General features: G+C 41.2%; 1 protein-coding gene across 3 annotated transcripts in view; it reads right to left on the reverse strand.

The window, feature by feature from the left end:
* Positions 1-14084: 14084 nt before the first annotated feature.
* Positions 14085-22082, reverse strand: part of ZNF697 (zinc finger protein 697) — a 43149-nt gene continuing 35151 nt past the window's right edge. For 2 of the 3 annotated variants that reach the window (XM_021003293.2, XM_021003284.2), the window contains 2 exons: positions 20525-20788; positions 14085-18982 (listed from right to left, as the gene is read on the reverse strand). In XM_021003293.2, coding sequence (XP_020858952.1) covers positions 17574-18982; positions 20525-20753 — 1638 coding nt within the window. In that variant the 5' untranslated portion in view covers positions 20754-20788 and the 3' untranslated portion in view covers positions 14085-17573. The other variant, XM_021003312.2, reaches the window with a different exon arrangement.

The raw sequence follows: 22082 nt of genomic DNA on the forward strand, positions 1-22082 counted from the left end.
GCTTACATTGCATTAAGAGATAACATGTACACATATAAATATATTCAAAATAAGCACATACAAAATGTATTTAAAACAGACTCAAGGTAATATGGGGCAACACCAGAAGCTGAGGAATTGGGGAGAGAACTGTAGAAAATGGCACCTGATAGTGGAATAGTCAAATATGCAAGACACAGTGGTCAATGACTATAGTAATCTATTATTTGATAAACCCAAAGACCCCAGCTCTTTGAAAAAAAATTGCTGGGAAAACTGGAAAAGAGTATGGCAGGAACTAGGCATAGACCAAAATCTGACACCATATACCAAAATAAAGTCAAAATAGGTTCATGATTTAGATATAAAGGCTGATAGTATAAGCAAACTGGGAGAGCAAGGAATGGTTTACCTATCAGATCTATGGAGAACAGAAGAATTCATGACCAAACAGGAGATAGAGAACATCACGAAAAGCAAAATGGATTAACTTTGATTACATTAAATTGAAAATTTTTTGCACAAACAAAGCCAATACAACTAAGATTAGAAGGAAGGTGGAAAATTGGGAATGAATTTTTACAACTAGTTTCTCTGATAAGGGCCTCATTTCTAAAATATATAGAGAATTAAGTCAAATTTATAAGAATACAAGTCATTCCCCAATTGATAAATGGTCAAAGGATACGAACAGGCAGTTCTCAGATAAAGAAATGAAAGCCATCTATGGTCATATGAAAAAAATGCATTAAATCCCTATTGATTAGAGAAAGGCAAATCAAAACACCTCTGAGGTACCACATCATACCTATCAGACTGGCAAACATGACAAAACAGGAAAATGATAACTGTTGGAGATGTGGGAAAATTGAAACTGTAATGCATTGTTGGTTGAGTTGTGAAATGATCCAACCATCTTGGAGAGCAATTTGTAACTATACACAAAGGGGTATAGACATGTGCATACCCTTTGACCTAGAAATAGCACTTCTAGGGCTATATCCCAAAGAGATCATGCAAAATGGGAAAAGGACCCACATGTACAAAAGTATTCATAGTAGCTCTTTTTATGGTGGCAAAGAATTGGAAATTGAGAGGATGCCCGTCACTGGGGGAATGGCTGAGCAAATTGTGGTATATGAATGTAATGGAATACTATTGTGCTATAAGAAATGATGAACAGGTTGACTTCAGAAAAAATCTGGAAAGACTTGTATGGTCTGATGCTGAGTGAAGTGAACAGAACCAAGAGAACGTTGTACACAATTACAGACATGTTGTGCGATGACTAATATTGATAAGCTTTACCCTTCCCAGCAATAGAATGATCTAAGACATCGTCAAAGGCCTCGTGATGGAAAATGCTATCCATATCCAGTGAAAGGACTATGGAGTTTGAATGCAGATCGAAGCATACTGTTTGCTATTTTTTTTCTCTTCTATTGAGTTTTGTTTCCTCTTTCTGGTGGGTCCTACTATTGTTTCTAATTTTTACTTATAACATCACTTATCTCAAAATACATTTAATAAGAACGTATATACATATATAGCCCATATCAGATTGTGTGCCGTCTTGGGGAGGGTGGTAGGGAGGAAGGGGGAGAAAAAATTTAAACTCAAAAGCCTGGGGAAGTGATTGTTGATGAATAAAAATAAATTAATAAAAAATTTAAAAAACAAAAAAGAAAGAAAATGGCACCTGATCCAAGCTCTGAAGGAAACTGAGGCTTCTAAGATAGAGAAGTGAGGACTTACTCCTGTCCTCTATCTCCATTACACTCTTTGGTTTTCTAATCATGCACAAGTATTCCACTTCTGTGTTCATGAACTATGAAATTTCTTTACCTGATAATTTAAAAAATCATTCCATCTTTTCTTGTTCCTTACAACCCCCAATGTCACTACACTTTAATATTTTCCCATATTACCCTTGCACAGGCTGCAATTAGTATACTCCCTTCCTGATTTCAACCTCTTTGTGAACCAATTCAGCTCTACACTGTCATCTACTATCAAATTCCTTCCTTGCCTCTTTGTTCCATTACCAGTTATGCCTGGCCAAATGCCAGCTCTGGATTATCCCCACCATTTACTTACCTCACTTTTAGATGCTGCTGAAGACAGCTGAAGGAAATGAAGGAAATATGTTGAGTTTTCTACAAATTCATTTTTGTTCTCCTTTAAACTGGGTCTTCACTACAGCAAGATGATCTTACTCTTCTCCAATCATTTTTTTTCTGCTACTCTCCACAGCAGCTGTTCCAAATCCCTTAAGTCTTCCTGAGAACTCCCTTCCTCTGTCCTCTCAGATGAGTTCGCCTTCACTAAATAGTTCCCTCTTCTCCCCTTCTCATCTTACTCTCCCTGACACCATTCCTCGGTCCCCATATCTCCTTCATTCTAGTCTCAGATTAAAAGGGGTTTCTCCATTCTAAGGCCAACCCCTCTAGCAGTACATTGATCTTATCCTTTCCTATCTTCACCAGACTGCTCCCACTATCACCTCCACTCTCTAATCTCCATTCTTTCTTAATATACTGGCTCCTTTCCTGTTGTCTAGAAACATACCCGTATAACCTCTATTCTTTTCTAAAAAATAATTTTTATTGATGTCTTCTGTTTCTTCTATCACCATATTATCTCATATATTCCTTCCTGTCCCTGAGAGCCATTCCCTAACGTTTCAGCACAACTGACTGGAATATTGAGAGAGATTGAAAACGTGTAATGCGTAGCGTCTTTGGACCTCCCACCTCCAACAAGGGGGGGATTGGGCATGTCTTCTCATCTCTTCAGGTCCCACATAACTTTATAATTTTGTTACATTTACTTTTTATTTTTTGGTGTGCTATTCTGTTTACATTGTTGTAGTTATTGTGCATAGTTTTCTTGATTCTGCTTACTTCATCTGCATCAGTTCATATAGCTCTTTCCATACTTCTCTGTATTCATTGTAGGCATCAGTTCTTACAGGGCAGTTGTATTACATTATATTCATGTACCACACTTTATTTAATCTTTCTCCAATCAGTGGGCATTTACTTCATTTCAAATCCTTAGCTATCATAAAAACTGCTTAATTTAAGTTTATTTATTGATTCTCTAACTTTTAAAAATGCATGTTCGGTTAATCTTTTTTCTATTTTATTAATATATGGTTGTAAGGTTTTAGTTTACCCTGATGACTGCTTTAGCTACATCCCAGAAATTTTGGCATGTTTTCCCATTATTATGATTTTCTTTTATTATTTGTTTCTATGATTTGTTCTTTGGCCTACTCATTATTTAAGATTTCATTGTTAAATCTCCATTTGGATCTGCATCTTTCATTTGTGGTCCCTGAACCAATTTGTATTCTCATTGCATTGTGGTCTATAAAGCTCTTGATTATTTCTGCCTTTTTACATTTGTTTGCAATATCTCTGTGCCCTAGTACATGGTCAATTTTTGTAAAAGCTCCATATGGTGCAGAGAAATAATTATATTCTTTTGCTGTCCCATTTAGAAGATGCTATAAGCCTTAAACTCTAGTGTGTTTTTTTCCAGAAATGTGTTTGGTTGGATTTTTCCTTTTCCAAAATTGATAGAGGGTTATTGAAGCTTTCTGTCACTATTATGTTACCATCTTTTTTTTTTTTTGGCTTTTAGGCAATTGGGGTTAAGTGACTTGCCCAGGGTCACACAGCTAATAAGTGTCAAGTGTTCGGTCTGAGGCTGGATTTGAACTCAGGTCCTCCTGACTTCAGGGCCAGTGCTCTATCCACTGCGCCACCTAGCTGCCCCTGGTACCATCTTCTTAAAGCTCTGATGTTTTATGAATTGGATGCTAAGGAATTTGATGCTTATAAGTTTATTACTGATATTGGTTTGTTATCTGTGGTCTTTTCAGCATAACAGTAGTATCATTATTTATCTTTTTTTAATTTAAAAAAATATTTTTTAAAAGCAGTGACTTGCTTGAGCTCTCCCCCAGGCCCCTCCAAATATCTATAAAACATGGCTCTAAACAACTTCTAAAGCAGCAGAACCCACAAAAAGACAGAGTGAAACAAATTTCCAGCCCAAGACAACCTGGATGGTTGATCATAAAGGTATGTTTCACCAGCCTGGAAGAGGAGCACAGTTTGGCGTGGCCTTGTGGGCCGCAGCAAGCCATCAGCAGGCCGCAAAGGACTGAATTGTGGGCAGCTGTGGTGGTTTCCAGAACTCTGAACCCACAAACGTGAAAGACAATTTAGAAGATCAGTGGGAAAAGTCTGTGTCTGCGGTGAGAGAGAAAAGTGCAGTGGTGTCAGCCCCAGTCCCTGAGCTTGGCCCTGGGGCAGCAGCAGCTTCCAGTGCTTCTGGCCCACAGACTGAGAGGGAATTGAGTGGCTGATCAGAGGGGGATTGCAGAGATCTCTTTGCTGGTGCAGAGATCTCTTTGCAAAGCTCTTGCTTTGCCTGTGCTTGGATCTGGGTTACAGTTCTATGTGGTAGTCCTGGGGTGAGGAGGAGCGATGGCATGGTGGAGTTTGTAGTGGCAGGGTAGAAGAAATCCTCCTCACACTTCCAAGACAGAAAAGAGTGCTTGTGGTCACTCATAGACCAGAGCACAGGCCAGGAAAGGAGTAAACACTTTGCCCTTGATCATACATAGCACCTTGGAAGAACTGAAAATTTATAGGTCCCTAGAAGTTTCTCTGAAAACAGCTGCACAAAACCCCCAAAGCTTGGGACAGTACATTCTCCACACTGGAAACAGATCCTTATCTTAACAAAGAGTTTATAACTCAAGCAATTGGCTGGGATCATGAGCAAGCAGCACAAAAAGACTCAGACTATAGAATCTTACTTTATTGAAAAAGAAGATCAAAACATACAACCAGATGAAGACAACGAAGTCAAAGTTCCTAAATCCAAAGCCTCCAAGAAAAATATGACTTGGTCCCAGGCCATGGAAGAGCTCAAAAAGGATTTTGGGAAGCAAATAAGAGAAGTAAAGGAAAAACTAAGAGTGATGATGCAACAGAATCATGAAAAACAAGTCAACAACTTGCTAAAGGAGACCAAAAAAAATACTGAAGAAAATAACACCTTAAAAAATAGCCTGACCCAAATGGCAAAAGAGGTCCAAAAAGCCAGTAAGGAGAAGAATGCCCTAAAAAGTAAAACTGGCCAAATGAAAAGGAAGTCCAAAAGCTTACTGAAGAAAATACCTTCTTAAAAATGAGAATGGAGAAACTGGAAGCTAGTGGCTTTATGAGAAATCAAGACACTGTAAAACAAATCCAAAAGTATGAAAAAATACAAAACAATGTGAAATATCTCATTGGAAAAACAACTGACCTGGAAAATAGATCCGGGAGAGAGAACTTAAAAATTATTGGACTGTCTGAAAGCCATGATCAAAAAAAGAACCTAGACACCATCTTTCCAGAAATTATCAAGGAAAACTGCCCTGATGTTTTAGAACCAGAGGGCAAAATAGAAATTGAAAGAATCACCCGATCACCTCCTGAAAGAGATCCCCAAAGGAAAACTCCTAGGAATATTGTAGCCAAATTCCACAGTTCACAGGTCAAGGAGAAAATATTGCAAGCTGCCAGAAAGAAACAATTCAAGTATTGTGGAAACACAATTGGGATAACACAAGATTTAGCAGCTTCTACATGAATGGACCAGAGGGCATGGAATATAATATTCCAGAGGGTAAAGGAGATAGGTTTACCACCAAGAATCACCTACCCAGCAAACCTGAGTATAATCCTTCAGGGGGAAAAAGTGGTCATTCAGTGAAATAGAGGACTTTCAAGCATTCTTGATGAAAAGACCAGAGCTGAGTAGAAAATGTGACTTTCAAATACAAGACTCAAGTGAAACATGAAGAGGTAAAATCAGGAAAGAGAAATCATAAGAGATTTATTAAGGTTGGACTGCTTACATTCCTGCATGGAAAGATGATATTTGTAACTCATGAGTCCTTTGTCAGTATTAGGATAGTGGGAGGGGAAAACATTTATATACGTATGTATAGATAGATAGATAGATAGATAGATAGATAGACAGACAGATAGACAGATGGCACAGGGTGAGTTGAAGATGAAGGGGTGATATATGGGAGAAAGAGAGAGGTAGAATGGGGTAAATTATCTCACATGAAAGAGACAAGAAAAGGTTTTTATGGTGGAGTGGAAATGGGGGAAGGTGAGAGGGAATGAGTGAATCTTATTCTCATAGGATTTGGCTTAAGGAGGGAACAACATACACTGTCGGATATGGAAATCTAACTTACCCAACAGGAAAATTATGGGGTAAGGGGACAAGAAAGCAGGGGGATGATAGAGGGGAGGGCAAATTGGGGGAGGGGATAATCAGAATTACACACTTCTGAGGAAGGACAGGGTCAAAAGAGAATAGAATAAATAGGGGAAGGGACAGCATGAAGGGAAATATACTTAGTTTTTCAGAACATGACTACTGTGGAAGTGTTTTGTGTGACAACACATGTATAACCTGAATCGAGTTGCTTGCCTTTTCGATGAGGGTGGGTAAGGAGGGAGGAAGGGAGAAAATTTGTAACACAAAATTTTAAAACATTTGTTTAAAAAAAATTGTTTTCAAAAAAATATATAACAATTTTTTTTGGCTTTATTATACCATTACAGCTTCTGCTTTTTAGGATTTATTTGATGCGTGGTGATGTTTTTCCCATCCCATCAGTCTCATTTTGTCTGTCTTTGCTTTTCAAATGATTCTTAAAAAAAAACAAATTAATTTATTTTTAGTTTTCAACAATCACTTCCACAAGCTTTTGAGTTTCAAATTTTCTCTCCCTTGCTTCCTACCACCCTACCCAAGAAGACGTGCAATCTGATACAGGCTCTACCTGCACATTCCTATTAAACATATTTTCACATTACTCATGTTGTAAAGAATTAAAACCAATAGGAGAAACCACAAGAAAGAAGAAACAAAACAAAACAGAAGGGGAAAAAAGAGCAAATATTATGCTTCAATCTGCATTGAAACTCTGTAGTTCTTCTGGATGTGGATAGCGTTTTCCATCATGGAACTTTTGGAGATGTCCTAGATCCCTGCATTGCTGAGAAGAGATAAATCTATCAAAGTTAGTCATCACACAACGGGGCTGTTACTGTGTACAATATTCTCCTGGTTCTGCTCCCCTCACTCAGCACCAGACCAAACAGGTCTTTCCACGTTTTTCTGGAGTCCACTTGCTCATCATTTCTTATAGCACAATAGTATTCCATTTCATTCATATATGACTACTTGTTCAACCATTCCCCAATGGATGGGCATCCCCTCAATTTCCAATTCTTGGCCACCACAGAGAGAGATGCTATAAAAATTTTTGAACATGTGGGTCCTTTTCCCATTTCTGATCTCTTTGGGATACAGCCCTAGAAGTACTGTTTGCTGGGTTAAAGGGTATGCACATTTTATAGCCCTTTTGGCATGGTTCCAAATTACTTTCCAGAATGATTGGATCAGTTCATAACTCCACCAACAATGCATTAGTGTTCCAATTTTCCCCACATCTTCTCCATTTATCATTTTCCTGTTTTTTCATGTTGGCCAATCTGATACTTGTGATGTGGTACCTCAGAGTTCTTTTGATTTGCATTTGTCAAATCAATACTGATTTAGAGCACTTTTTCATGTGAATTGTAGATAGCTTTAATTTCTTCATCGGAAAACTACCTGTTCATATTCTTTGACCATTTATCAAGGAATGACTTGTATGCTTATAAATTTGACTTACTTTTCTATATTTTAGAAATGAGGCCCTTATCAGAGAGACTGGTTGTAAAAATTCTTTCCCAGTTTTCTGCTTCCCTCCTAATCTTGGTTGCATTGGCTTTGTTTGTGCAAAAACTTTTTGACCTAACGTAATCAAAATTACCCATAAAATGTGTTCTTTGTAAGCAAGATTTTACTATTTTATTTTCTTATCCAATGTTGTTTACCCCCCCATTGGATTGTTTAATTCATTCACATAGAAAATGATAACTTTGGTTTACATTTTCCTCCACCTTTTTCTAAAATTGGGTTTTATCATTTTTCCCCTCTAGACATGGCAGTCATATTTCCTTCTGTTGTTATTATTTTTGTTTAATATAAAAAGGAATATAATAATATTCCTTTTCATATGTTCAAGGACTTTGAGATTTCTTCCTGGAATCGCTGGTAATTTCAGTCCCCTTCCACCTTATTTTCCTTGTCAATGACTTTTGACCCCTCCCCCACCCCACTGAGGTTTCCTTGGGGACTAGATCTCAAAAGTGTCTTAGCCTCCTTATATACTAGGCAATTAGTGGACCACCAGCCAAGGTCTCTCTCCCAGCTTACTTTTGAGTGAGCAGAACTGTCCCCAGTTGGGTGCTGTGCTCTTTCCTTAGGTTTGGTGGAGTGCTGCACAGTTCCCTACATGCAGCCGCCGGTCCTGGTAACCTATCCCACTCCCTCTGTTCATTACCTATTTAACCTGGTACCAGCAGTTAAGAGAGATGGCAGTATTGGTGCTTGAGTTGCAGCCCTGAGCAGGCCTTTGCTCCAAAAGGGCTGAGGCCAAGTTGGCTGTTGAGGGCTCGAGAAACCTTCCATAGCCAAGAGCTGCATCTCCAAGGCACTAGAAAATGGGTATGCACGGAAAGGGCTTTGATGTAGACCTATGTTTTGTTCCTGGGTTTGCTAGTGCAGCCTCAATGCTGCTAGAGAGTGGGGGGGAGGGGTCACCAATGATTTCAAGATTAATCAGTTACTGAGTTATTGGTCTGTTTTATTAAAACCATCTTTTGGATTCACTGGTGTCCTAGAGACCATGGAAATAGCAAAGTTCCTTTGTCTTTGGCACATAATTTCTGTTCTGGGGAGGTTTGAGAGGTCATGGGAATTGGAGAAAACGTCTAGACTGCCATCTTGCTGCTCATGTGACTTGGAAGTTCTGTGCCCTCTATTAAAAAGAAAAAAACCCTCCTACCTGATCTTTTCACTTTCAATACTCTATCACTTTTCCTTTTCTGATTTTAACATCTGGTGGTCTTTATTTCACAACTTGGTTGGCAAAAAGGCAAAAGGAAAATTTCAAATGGTTTACACAGGGCATTCCAGATGATGCTGTCAGTTTAAAGAACCTGCACTTCTAAAGTCCACTTAATCAAAATCCAAAGAAACACAACACTGAATCTGCATCAGTAAACCATTTGTGAAGTGCCGTGCTCTTATTTTAAGCACTCTTTTAAAAAATTATATATCTGTATCTGTGTATGTAAATACAAAGTAAATCAAGCCACTCATTTAAAAGATGCAACTAAAATAAGGCATATTTTCAACATGTATATCATACTTGGTAACAAACACATACTCAATGAAACTCACAAATTGGAAAAAAGTTATACTTCCTACTTCAACAATTTACAAAATCTTTTCTGTAACTTATATTTCAGATTACTTATGACCCACTCTGAACTTAATATGGGGCATAGTCAGGTCAGAATAGAGGTGGTAAGTGTGAATATTCCTTTTTTTTTTTGGAGGGGGGGAGGGAATGATGCCCTCCTACAATCAGTATGAGAAATCAAACATTCTCTTTAAGAATTCAAGACAGGTGGGAAAAAATTCATTTCCTCAATTTTCAGTTTACATTGAACTGACAATTTTTTTTTCCATCCGACTTGCTTGTTGTCATTCCTCTAAATCAAGTGTGTAGAATTATTCTAGTTTGCCCAAATCTCTTCTGTAAACTGGGGAATAGTAATAGCACTAACCTGCCAGGGTTGTTATAAGAATAAAGGGAAACTTTTCTTTTCTTTTTTAAAGCAGCAAGTGCTTTTCAAACCATAAAGCACTATATAGCAGTGCCAAATACTATTTCATCTGACACAGAACACTGAAATTTCTCTTCAATCACAATCTTAATATCTCCCTGTGCCTTACTTTTTTGGGTGAGAATCTGACTGTACATGTTTATTACAAGAGTTTTATTTTCCTTATTTTTGCCTCAATAGGAAGGTAGTAGGAGAAAGGGAAAAGAAATGCTTGTTAATTGGAGGGGATGAAAAAACTTTGAAAAAAGAGAAGAAAATGTTGGTAGCTTTCATGCAACATTTTCAGACCATTAGACAAAGAGCATCTCGTATGAAGCAGGCATCAAGGGGAAGACAGGGATACAGAGGGAGGGCTGCAAAGGAGAGCCCAAATCTTCCTTTTGGCACTGTTCTTATAAAGAGGAAGATCCTGTAAGTCATCAACTTTGCAACCTTCCATACATTTTTCTACTTGGAAATAGCAGGAATCTGAGAGTGACAAATAATGCTGAGGTGGAGTTAAAGTCTCCCATACTGAGCAGGGTTGCAAAAAATAACCCTGTTCTCACCTGGTTGGGGGTGGGGTGGGGCTGGGGTAGGGTGGGAGAGGGACTTTCTTTTACTTTTTTTTTTTTGGCTTTTTGGTGAGGCAATTGGGGTTAAGTGACTTGGCCAGGGTCACACAGCTAGTGTCAAGTATCTGAGGCCACATTTGAATTCAGGTCCTCCTGACTCCAAGGCCCGAGCTCTTTCTATGGTGCCACCCCACTGTCCACAGGAGACATTTTAGGTAGTGCAGTGATCTTGAGTGGGCTAACCAGGGAAAGAAATCCTGGTCACAGTCTCTGTTCTTGGGATTCACTGGGGATCAGTCAAGGTCAGCCTAGGTTGGGCCCAATATACATCTCTTGGATGCAACAGTCACATCAGTGTTAATGGGAAGTGAGGGACAGTCCAGTACTACATACTTTTAAGCAAACAAGAAAGGACATCAGGAGAGAGGTCAGTGTCTAGCATTGTCCTATGTGGTCATGTACCATCACAGTTAATTCTCAGTTTTTAGTGGAGGTGACTGCCATGCCTCTGGCCTAGCGGTTTGGGGTCCTCCTCTGGTCCTCTCACCAGAAGATGCTTTCATTCTACAAATGACAGATGCCAGGTGGGAGCCTCCCTTTCTGTCCAAAGACCTCCTGTGGTCCTGGGGCATGACTCTGCGCAGTCTGTTTAGGGCTAATGGAGACAGCAGTAAAGACGGAAGGGAAGAGAATGCAGCCTCCAAAAGGGGAGTCTAGGTAAGCCCTCTGGACCCATGGACTCTCTGCGTCCTGCTGCTGCCCTAGAAGCCCAGGTCCTTCTTCCCTTCCCATATGACCCTGCCTTTCTACTCTTAAACACATTCTTTATCTTATGGCAACACCTCAGTCCATCCACTCATACCTGTTCTCCTGGACTACTATCCCTTTACAATGTCATCAAGCTATTATCCTCCATCTCATCTACCTTTCACAATCAAAGTCCTAGAATGGGAAATGTCATCATTGACATTTCTTATCTCCTGCTATTTTTCTCAGTTCTTTGCAGGCTGCCCTCCAATCCCACTGCCAAACTGCCCAAATCCAAGTTTGCCAACCATCTATTAACTGCTAAATCCAATGGCCTTTTCCACTAAAACTCTGGAGCTTGGAACATTATACAACACTCTCTCAAGGGCACTCTCCCCACAGAGTATTTAAAGTTGGAAGAGACCTCAGAGGCTTTCTGCTTTGAACTATCTTCAGAAAGACACCACACAATCTATAAGTAATCATTCAACCTGCCTGAAGATCCCCAATGATAAAAGTACCTATCACCCCTTAAGAACATTCCATTCATGGACAGTTTGTGTTCTGGAAGGGGGGAAAGTCAATCAGGTTGGCCCCAACTTCCTTAGGTAGTCACCTACCTTGTGGCAGCAAACACCAAGGCAATGCCAACTATGAGGTACAGAATGACAAACTTATGTCACCCAAGGACCAACTTAGCTATGATCAGAAAGACTCAACATCAAATAGGCCGGTGTCAGGGTGATGAAACTTTAGGCCTCAGCCACTCCTGAAAACCATCTACCATGAGTCATAGAGGTTGTAATCTGCTTTGGTGGAATCAAGTTGATCAAATTACAGGTATCCAAGGTGTTATAGAAACCACTGAAAACAAAATTTAGGTTAAAAAAAGTGTGACAGCAGTAGTTGGTCAACAATTGGTTTCTGTAGGTGTCTGCTATTAGTCTAGGAGCATGAATGTTAGATAATGGCCTCCTCAGGGCACAAACCACTGACTGACTGAACGACTAATCCGTGAGGGTCCAGTGCATGGTTCTTCTCCCAAGGAGCACTCCTCAAACATCTTCCACTGTCCTTGCAACCATGATGCTGAAACTGGCATAGACTGAGTCTGAAAATCATGTCAGCCTAAAATAAAATTAGGCTATAGGGAAATGAAAATATCCCAAACCACAGCAATTTTCATCTTTCTCTAGAATTCTGAAGTCCATGTGATGCTAACAAATGTTGGGCTTGTCAAGACACTGATTAAAAACTGCTGTTCTTTGTGATACTAAAGTAGGTATCATTGATTGGGGAATTGCTAAAAAGTTGTGGTACATGAATATAATGGAATATTACTGGGTTGTAAGAAACCATACACAGAGAAGCAGAGATTACTGATGCAGAGTAAAGAACCAGGAAATAAATACACAATGGCTATTCTAATGTAAATGGATAAAATGGCTAAAAGTGACTGCTTAAAAAAAATTGCAAAGAAGCAGAAATCCAAAGAAGAGATCTAAGAAGACATTCCTACTCTACCTCTTTGTAGAGGTGGGAGGTCCACTAGTGTGGCATATGGTACATATTTTGTTGATTTTGTTTTCCTTTTTGTCTTTTAAAAGATTGTTATATGGGATGGTTCTCTGGGAAAGGGGTGGAAGAGGAAGATGAGGGGAAACTTCGGTGAATTTTTTAAGAAGGCATCAATAAAAAAATTTAAAAATATTTTTAATGTCCAAATCGTTGATCTCAGCTGTCTCACTATTGGGCATATACCCTATGGGAGTCAACTATAGAAACACAAGTCCAACATATACCAAAATATTCAAAGTAGCAGTCTGGAAATGAAGTGGGTGTCATTCAGCTGAAGAACAGCTAAAAAAACCTATAGCATATAAATGCAATACTGTTGTACAATATAAAATAACCAATTAAGAAATGAGAAACAAGATTTATATGAAAAGATGCTGAGCAAAGCTGAACTGAAAGAATATACATAATAACCGTAACAATGTAAATAAAAGATTCACTCATATATTAAAGTCCCCAAACAGGTAAGTAAAACCTCTTATCCCACAGGCAGAGGAGGGAGACTAAGGCCAGAGCCTTTATATATCATCAGACTACAGAGACAGTATTGAATTGCTTTTTTCTGTCACAAAGGAGGATTTAACCTGATCTAGAAATGACTGACATAAAGAGATAAGGCATTGGCTAGTTTCCTTGGGATCTCATGTCGAGTATTAAAATGTTTACCAATAAAGGGAGACAGAGCATATCCTTGGCTCCACCACTCCTCACTCTCTCTACATCCCCACCCTCAAAACTTTTCATGAGTTTTCTTGAGGTTGGTAGGAAAATGTCCCTTCCTAACTTCTCAAATACCTAGCTCATATCATCTGACATAGAGGACTGGCTCATTTTGGGGAGGCCTAACCTCACACTATTAGCTTGAATAATAAATCATTCTCTCTAGATGATTTTTTTCTAATATCAGAAAACTATGGCTGCAGTTATTTTTTTTTTTGTAAGCCTAAAGAAGAGAAAATAATTCATGAAAAGGAAGTTCGTGGATCATAGGTCATGGCTAAGAAAGGCATGAGCAATGTAGCCTCCTCCTGGGATCATTTTCACCCTAGTCAATTCTTACAGTAAAAGACAGGAGATCTTTAAAAATGAACACCAGTCATTCAATATTCAACATATGGCTTCTATAAGAGTTTAAAGGACATCTTTGCAGCACCAGGGTAGTGTGGAGTGCCTCGCATAGAGTATGGGGCTCAGTAAATGTATGAATTTGTTGACCTGAATGAATTCAGTCAGCATTTATCCTCTCTTCCAGATTTGTTTCTGACAAGAGTGAGACACTGAATGACCTGTTTTTGGAATCCTCCAAAGCACTGGCTACTTGTTAGTAATGGTGTCCCCTTGAGCATCTTAGAATTGATCCAGATAGGTACTTTAAATGACAAACACTGCAGCTAGAGAGTCACATGGTCAACATCTTACCAATTTAATGACAAATACATTGTACTGGTAGCCAAATACCAGAGTATTGTCCAGAAAACCATTATTAAATAAAAACAACCTGAATACAGTAAGGAAATTCCATGCCCACCCCCCCATCCAAAACACAAAATTTTGTTATCCTGAATCTCTTTAAATTATCATTTTCACAAATTACACTGCATTCAAATGTGCACAAGTTCAAAAAATGACAGTTCAGATTGTCTAAAAAATAAATTCTTAATTTAAATGACACATGCATAGCCTCTGATGAAGCTGGAGAGGTCCCACAGAGGGGCTATGCAACAGCTCCAGATGGGCTTAGAGTACTGGTACAATTTCTCAACTTGTTTGTTTCCAAATCCATGCACGAGCTTTAAAAAAAAAACCACTGAATCTCAGTTAAAACTACTTGTCTAAACTAAGGAATCCAGATTAAAAACAAAAAATGTGACCCTGTGGTGACAAATGGATTGATGGATAATAATTATTTTCATATTGCTTAACACATTCAAGGGTGCCACAAAGAGGGTATATGCTCAAGAATATTCTAGAAGAAAATTAGAGACATAAAACTGAAAACTTTGGGAGGACTGAGTACAGGCACACTCTATACAGATGAGTTCCTGAAAGGTTCCATCGACTGTATAATCGAATCAATCAGGACAGAAGAAGTTATTACACCTTTGTCCCTGCCCCATCCCACCCCTTTTGGTTATAATGTTTAACTTAAAGTGGGGTAAAACAGCATTCAAGCTGTAGCTGACTCTTTTCTGTGAGAATGAGACAAGTACAGGTAAATGAGATCTAAAGCAACCTCCCCCCTTATTTCAATGATAAATTTCCAATATCTCTATTCCCTTTTCCCCACCTTCCCCTCCCCCAAAAAAAAATTCCCAGGGAAGGGGATAGGAGTTCATCTTTTTGACCACCTCCTTTCAAACAGAGATATTAATGCTAGAAAGAGAAGCAAAAGGATGGTTTGATTCTCAAACTGGAGAAATGGCCCATGATCAAGAAGGCCTGTTATTAAATTAGTAATAAGCAATGTAACCAACAGGTATCCAGAGAAGAAGTTTTTTTCCCTCCTTAAAGCTATAAATTTAGACTGTTAAGATAATCACCGGACATGTTTTGCTTTTTTTAACCTCTAATTTTGTTGTGTTTTTTGAGAAAAATGCATTCTAAAACTACATTCACAATTCAAATATTCATTTGCATCTGTGAGACCTAAGTGGTACAAAGTCACCACAGCATGTGCAACAGACCAGAATTATCAACAGGATTCAATTAAAAATGAAATGCCTTTTAAGTTGATGTTTTTTGTTTGTGGCAGTGTAAACATCTTTTCTATAGTTCTCCCAAAGTTCTCCCAGGACAGGACTGTCCATATTAATGCTCTTTTTCTTTTCTTTTTTTTTTTAATTTTGGAGGCAATGGGAGTTAAGTGACTTGCCCGGGGTCACACAGCTAGCTAGTAAGCATCTGAGGTCACATGTGAACTCGGGTTCTCCTGACTCCAGGGCCAGTGCTCTATCCACTGCGCCACCTAGCTGCCCTTGAGTATATTAATTCTAAGGAAATCCACAGACAACCTTTGGCCAAGAATGTAAAGGGCCAAAATGACAATTTTGGAGCTTCCTTCCTCCAGGCTGGAATTTCCAAAAATCAGAGTCTGTCTGTGAAGTAGATCTATGGGAGACACAAGGTACTGGCTCAGAAGCCACATTTTATTTCTTACTTGTTCCCATTCTAAAGGCTTTTCTGGGGAAGGGAAGGGAGAATGGTAGACTCTAGCACAGCACCCTTGATCCACAATCCTTTAGTGTTAACACATGGCTACCAAAGGCCAGTCTTACAAATGAGGGAATACCTTCCCTGCTCCTTTCTAGAGTAGCCCTAATTTTCCCAAATAGGAATTTAGAAACAGCCCTTAAAATAGGCAACAATTGTCTCACTAGTCAAAACACAAAACAAAGAGGCCAGACTAGACTATTTTATACTCTCAAGCCTCTCTTAAGACCAGTTTTCAATGCCTTAGTCTTCTTTAAGACAGCGGCCATAATACTGATGGATCTCACAAGCAATGTGATGAGTGGCTATGATAAAAATGATGACGCACCTTTCTAAGTACAAAAGTGCTATTTGGCATTCTTATCAGCACCTACAGGATTCAGTCTTTGCTGGTGCTAGGTAAGTGTTTGCATTTATACTTTCCCCAACCTCTGCCCACTGTGGGTACCATAAACCAGATTTTCTTTTAGAGAACAGCCTCTAATTTCTTCTGTGAATTAACAGTGGAGGAAAGCTGGACTGGGGTGAGGTTGAAGCCCAGTGTTTCTCCTTCACTTTCAATGAAGAAGGCAGGAAATGAGAAGCAAAATGGGACAGGAACCAAAGGACAATGGACTCGGTACATTTACTTTCCTGGGATTCTCAGAGGGGTCAGCAAAATTAGTAGAAAAAGCCATTTGGTTTTCCACTGCAAAGATTATCTGATGTTTACATGAGGAAGCAAGCATTACACTGTACTGAGGAGAACCACCCCACAAATCTAGACTAACGCTGTTTTCCCTTCCTTTTAAAGTCACATACGTGTATCTAATATAACATAAATCATGGACCTAGCACTCAAACTCCAGGACAGAGGATGGGAATATTTGGTACACAGGGTAGAGGAGAGGGCTTCCATGAGGACTGGGTGAGGATACCAGAAAACTGGAAGCAAAGCAGAAGGCAAGTAATGGAGTGGCTTCCTCTCCACAGACACTTCTCCCTTAAAATGTGCTACTTTCCACCCCAGTTTCCCTGGAAGCCTCAAAATAGCAGCTAAATATGGCCCAGAGAAAAAAGGGATGGGCGGAGAAAATAAAATTTTCCCTTCCACAGTCCCGATGGAACACTTTCCTTTCCTTGGCTCAAGAGACAAAGTTGAAGGGGAAGGATTTGTAGGTGGTCGTGAGGGGATGGAGATGGACCACTAGGTACATCACCTATTACAGGAGGATCCTAAACCAGGAACAAGTCCTGGCCTTTATTTCTCTTCCTGTAGTTTTTATCTCCCCCTCCCTTCACCTCAGTACTAACCACATACTTCCCTGATTTAAGACCCTATCTGCTGTTACCCTATTTTCACTCCTCCCCTCTCAATACTATACTTCTCTCTTGCTTCTCCTCACCCCCATCCGCTTTCTTGGTGAGCCTAAAACAACCACTTGTAAAAGCTGGATTCAATAAAGGACTGGCTCACTCCAACTACCTTTTCTCATGAGATGGAGCAGAGGCAATTACAAATCTCCTGAAATTTTTTATAAGACTAGGAAAAAAACCCTACTCAACCCTTCCCTACCCAGAGGATATCCAATTCTCAGGGACTCCCCGTTTTGGAGGAGAATATGTGCCCTCCCCACATTTACTCCCAATCTGGTAACTATCCCCCACCCGCCCCTGCCCATACCCTTCCCTGCTGGTCCTAGCAGAGATGCATCTTTTGGTGCTGGGCCAGGTGGGTTTTGTAGCGAAAGCCTTTCCCACAGCTGGCACATTTGTGCGGCTTATCTCCAGTGTGGATGCGGCGGTGGCGGATGAGGTGGGAGCTTTGGATGAAGCTTTTGCCACACTCAACACAAGCGTAGGGCTTTTCCCCAGTGTGGGTACGCTGATGTTGGGTGAGGGTAGAGAAGTCACTGAAGCGTTTCTCACATTCTGCACAACCAAAGGGCTTCTCCCCAGTGTGGACCCGGAGGTGGTTCACCAGGTGTGAGTTCCTCCCAAATCCCTTGCCACATTCACTGCATACATAGGGGCGCTCACCTGAGTGAGTGCGCTTGTGGGTGAAGAGGTGGGAACTGACGCTGAACGTCTCACCACACTCAGAGCACATGTAGGGTTTCTCTCCTGTATGCACTCGCTGGTGCTTCACCAGGTCTGAACGCCAGCTGAAGCGCTTGCCACACTCACCGCATCCATGTGGCTTCTCACCAGTGTGGATACGCTGGTGGTTGGCCAGATGAGAGCGCCGCATGAAACCCTTTCCACACTCCCCACAAGCAAAGGGTCGCAACACCGCTGGCCCGGCTCCATTAGCTGCAGCGTGGGCCCGCCGATGGCTCAGAAGGTGGGAACTGAGACTGAAGGCCTCCCCACACTCAGGGCACGAGTAAGGTTTCTCCCCTGTGTGCAAACGTCGGTGTTTGAGCAGGTCTGCACGCCAGCTGAAGCTCTTGCCACAGTCAGAACAAAGGTTGGGGCGTTCACCTGTATGCAGGCGGAGGTGGTTTGTTAGATAAGTATTGCGGCTGAATCCTTTACCACATTCTCCACATCGGTATGGCTTCTCTCCTGGGGTCCGGGGCAATACAGAACCCAAGGTTCCTGTACCTCCCAAACCCACCATGCCCACTACTCCCCCACATTCTGTTGCAAAGCCATAAGGCTGGACACCAGCCACCGCAGCTGCTTGGGCCAGGCGATGCATGCGCTGGTGCTGAATGAAGGCTGTGCCTGGGCTAAAGCTTTCACCACAATCTGAACAGATGGTGGGGGCTTCCATGATGCTAGCCATCAAGCTGTTGAGCTCCCCAAAGTCTACAGCCATCGAGTGATGGAGAGAATGGAAACGGCGCTGACCAGAGTTGCCCTCCCGTTGGCACTTCCCTATGGAGAGGCGTCTCCTCCACGGCAGGGTTGGGGTCTCTTCCTCCTCCTCCAGTCGGCTCTCTCCAGCACTCTCCTCCTCCTCCCTGGGACTCTGGGTTATGCTCTCTGACTCAGATAGTCCTGAGAACATCCCCATCTCAACCACCTCAGGATCTTCTACATCATCTTCATTTTCCTCATGGACAGCTGCCACTTCTTCTTCCTCACTGAGCAGCCTGTCATCTGTTAGGGGGGAAAAAAGAATACAAATAGGATTTATTTTTCTTTTGAGTTTAGGGGAATTTTTGGTAAAACCAAATGAAGCCTAACACTCATCTTCCAAAAAATGTGCATGATCCCATCTCAACCCTGCCTCCACAGTACTATTCCCAACATCAACCTCCCATCAAATCCTTTAGAAGAAGGTCCTGGTGGAAGACAAGACTCTGGTCATTTGTCAGTGAAACCCAAGGCAAGGTCCTCCATCCCACTCAATCAAGGTGATGTGATGCTGCATAACTGCTATGCCCCACCCACCCTACAGTCCCTGTTCTCTCCATGGGAACTAAAGGACACTCAACTTATATTTTCCCCTTTTGGGCTCTTGGGGCAGCTGTAGAGAGGGAGTTCCAGGCAGAGGAAGAAGCTGGCCATTCAAAAAGCCTCTCCACACCTTTCCAAGGTAGTCCCAACACTGAGAATGAGAAAATACAACTATCCCACTCGGCCATAACAGACAAATAAGCAATAGGAAGTACCAAGCACTTTGCAAAATACAGTTAGTCACTCTATATAATGTCTCAATGAACCAAGCAAAGAATCTGGGAATTGAAAAGCCAAAAAGATCTAGGCCCAAGTCTTTGGCCTTCACACACTGGGTGATTTTTGGGGAAGTCACTTCACCCTTCTGTGCCTCCAATTCATCACCCCCAAAGATGGAGGAAGGGAGAGGTGGAGAGAGAGAAATAAGCTTACTGGTAAGCTTAATCATGGGACTGAGCAACTTTACCCTAGGCCACTGTCTCCTTTCCATATTTCATCTCATCGTTACAAAACCAGACATAGCTGTGAAGCATATTTTGCAAAATACTACATCCATGGGGGAAGAACAGAGCTAGAAAGTGAACACAAAGAGCAAAGCTAAAGGCCCAGGTTAGAGGTTCAGGCCAGACTTCATCCAGCTTCTTGCTTCTTATTCCTAAACAGAAGGTATTCCAAGAATTAAGACCAAGGCTGCTTAGTTAGGAAAAGCTGCATGCCTCTGTGCATTGTAGGGGTTGGAAGAAGAGGCTGGGGATGAATTAGAGGAAAGAACGTAATCTTAATATCCCAGCCATGAGATATGTTGACTACTTCCATACCCTGGGAATCCAGGAGGTGTAACAAAGCCAGCCAGTATTCGAAGACACAAACTTATGAAGACTAAGGCAAAGCATACCCCCTTTCCATCCAGGAAGCAGTCACAGCTTCCTTCCACTTAAGTCTCTTCCCCCATACCTACCAGCATCACCTCAATCAGGTCTGGATTGAGGATAAGGATCCACTCTTGGCCCGACACTGGAAAGGGCTAGGAAACTGCAGAATCCAGGTGTTACGGAAGGAGATGCCAAGCTGGGTTTCCACAGCATGTTGGTGGTACTGTAGCCCATATTGCCTCAGTCTCCCCCAGAGGCCTCATTCAACACCTAATGCAACTGCTGGTTACAATACTAGAGGAGTTAGAACTGAACGTACTCAGGGCAGCTTCAATGGAAATTCCAGCTTTACATATAATGCACTCCTCACCTGTGTAGATGTCTGTCACCATCTCCCTCTCCTCTGAGTTCTCCTCTCTGTATTTCTCGTCCAGCAGGTCCGAGCCCACCTCCCTCTCCTCCGAGTCGTCCTCTCTCTCATCCATGTACTGCAGGTCTGAACCCATCCCCCTCTCCTCCGAGTCCTCGATATCTGAGCCCATCCCCCTGTCCCCTGAGTCCTGGAGTTCAGACACACCCAGTTCTTCCTCTTGTTCCATCCAGGAAAACCAGGCCAGGAATTGATCAGAGATTCCTGCTCACAGACGAAAATACACACAAACACACAAAAATAAAAGGTTAAATGACTTTGTGAGGGATTTCATTAATTCAATTCAACAACTCAACAAACATTTATTAAGACTGTAAGGCACTGTGCAAAGATAGATAGAATTTAGGTCCTGCTCTCAGGGAACATACAAATTAATGATGATAGGAAGGGATCAAATACGTAAATAACTACGATATAAGGGAGGTTGAAAAAAGTACAAAGGAGAGATATGGGGAAAATGTTCTAGAAATGTGAGGAGGAAGAGCTCACATTCTAAGCAAAAAGAAGATAGGGAAGGGAGAGTTTGAGGGAAAGTTTCATGGAAGAGGTGACATCTGGGTTTGTCCTGAGCAGATAAAAATAGGGCCTAGAGAGGAAAGTCCATTCTAGACACGGGGAACAGTGAACAAAGTCACAGTGAAGGGATAGGCGAGATGGAGATACGGAGTAAGGCCAGAATGTACAGTATGTAATGAAGAATAGTCTGAGAATATACTGGAGAAGTAAGTTGGAGACAGATCATGTTGGCCCGTGGAGTCTAGTCAGGAGTTTGTACTTTATTCAGTAAGCAACAAAAAGTCTAGAAGGTTTTTGTGCAGCAAAATGACATGACCCTAGAGATGTTTTGGAAGAACATTCAGGCAGCATTTGAGCAGAGGATGGATTGGAGAAGGAATATATTGGAGGGGAGACTAATTGGTTAGCTAAGAATCTAATGTTTTAGGTGAAAAGAGACAAGGGCTTAAGCAAGTGTGGCTGTAGGGGGAATAGAGTGCCACAATGCATTCCAAACATAATAATTGGGGTATGAAACTGAGAAGAGGGGAGGGACATATGGAAGAGAGAAGGAATTGATAATCATAGATGACTCCAAGGTTATAAGTTTGGGATACCGGGGGATGGTGGGATATGGAGAAGTCAAGAAGATGAGACACAGTCTTGAGATGATTCTTCGATGATGGTATACTGACTCAGAACACCACAGATTAACATTAGTTGTACTGTGTTTTTAACCTACTTCATTAAACATTTTGGTTTACAGTTTAATTACAGTTTAATGGAGCTTGGGCTGCTTGCACTTGGGAGTTGTGCAGGCCACCTGCAGCAAGTCTGAAATCCCTGCTCTATGAGACTGATCCCCTCCACATGCCCTATGATCCCATGACTTTGGCCTCCTTGCTGCTCCTCAAACAAGAGAAGACATCCCATCTTCCAACTGCGGGCATGTTTACTGGCTATCCTTCATGCCTGGAATTCTCTCCCTCCCCATCCCTGCTTC

The sequence above is a fragment of the Phascolarctos cinereus genome, unplaced genomic scaffold (assembly GCF_003287225.1).
Source record: "Phascolarctos cinereus isolate Bilbo 61053 unplaced genomic scaffold, phaCin_HiC Scaffold_5;HRSCAF=322, whole genome shotgun sequence".
Lineage (NCBI taxonomy): Eukaryota > Metazoa > Chordata > Mammalia > Diprotodontia > Phascolarctidae > Phascolarctos > Phascolarctos cinereus.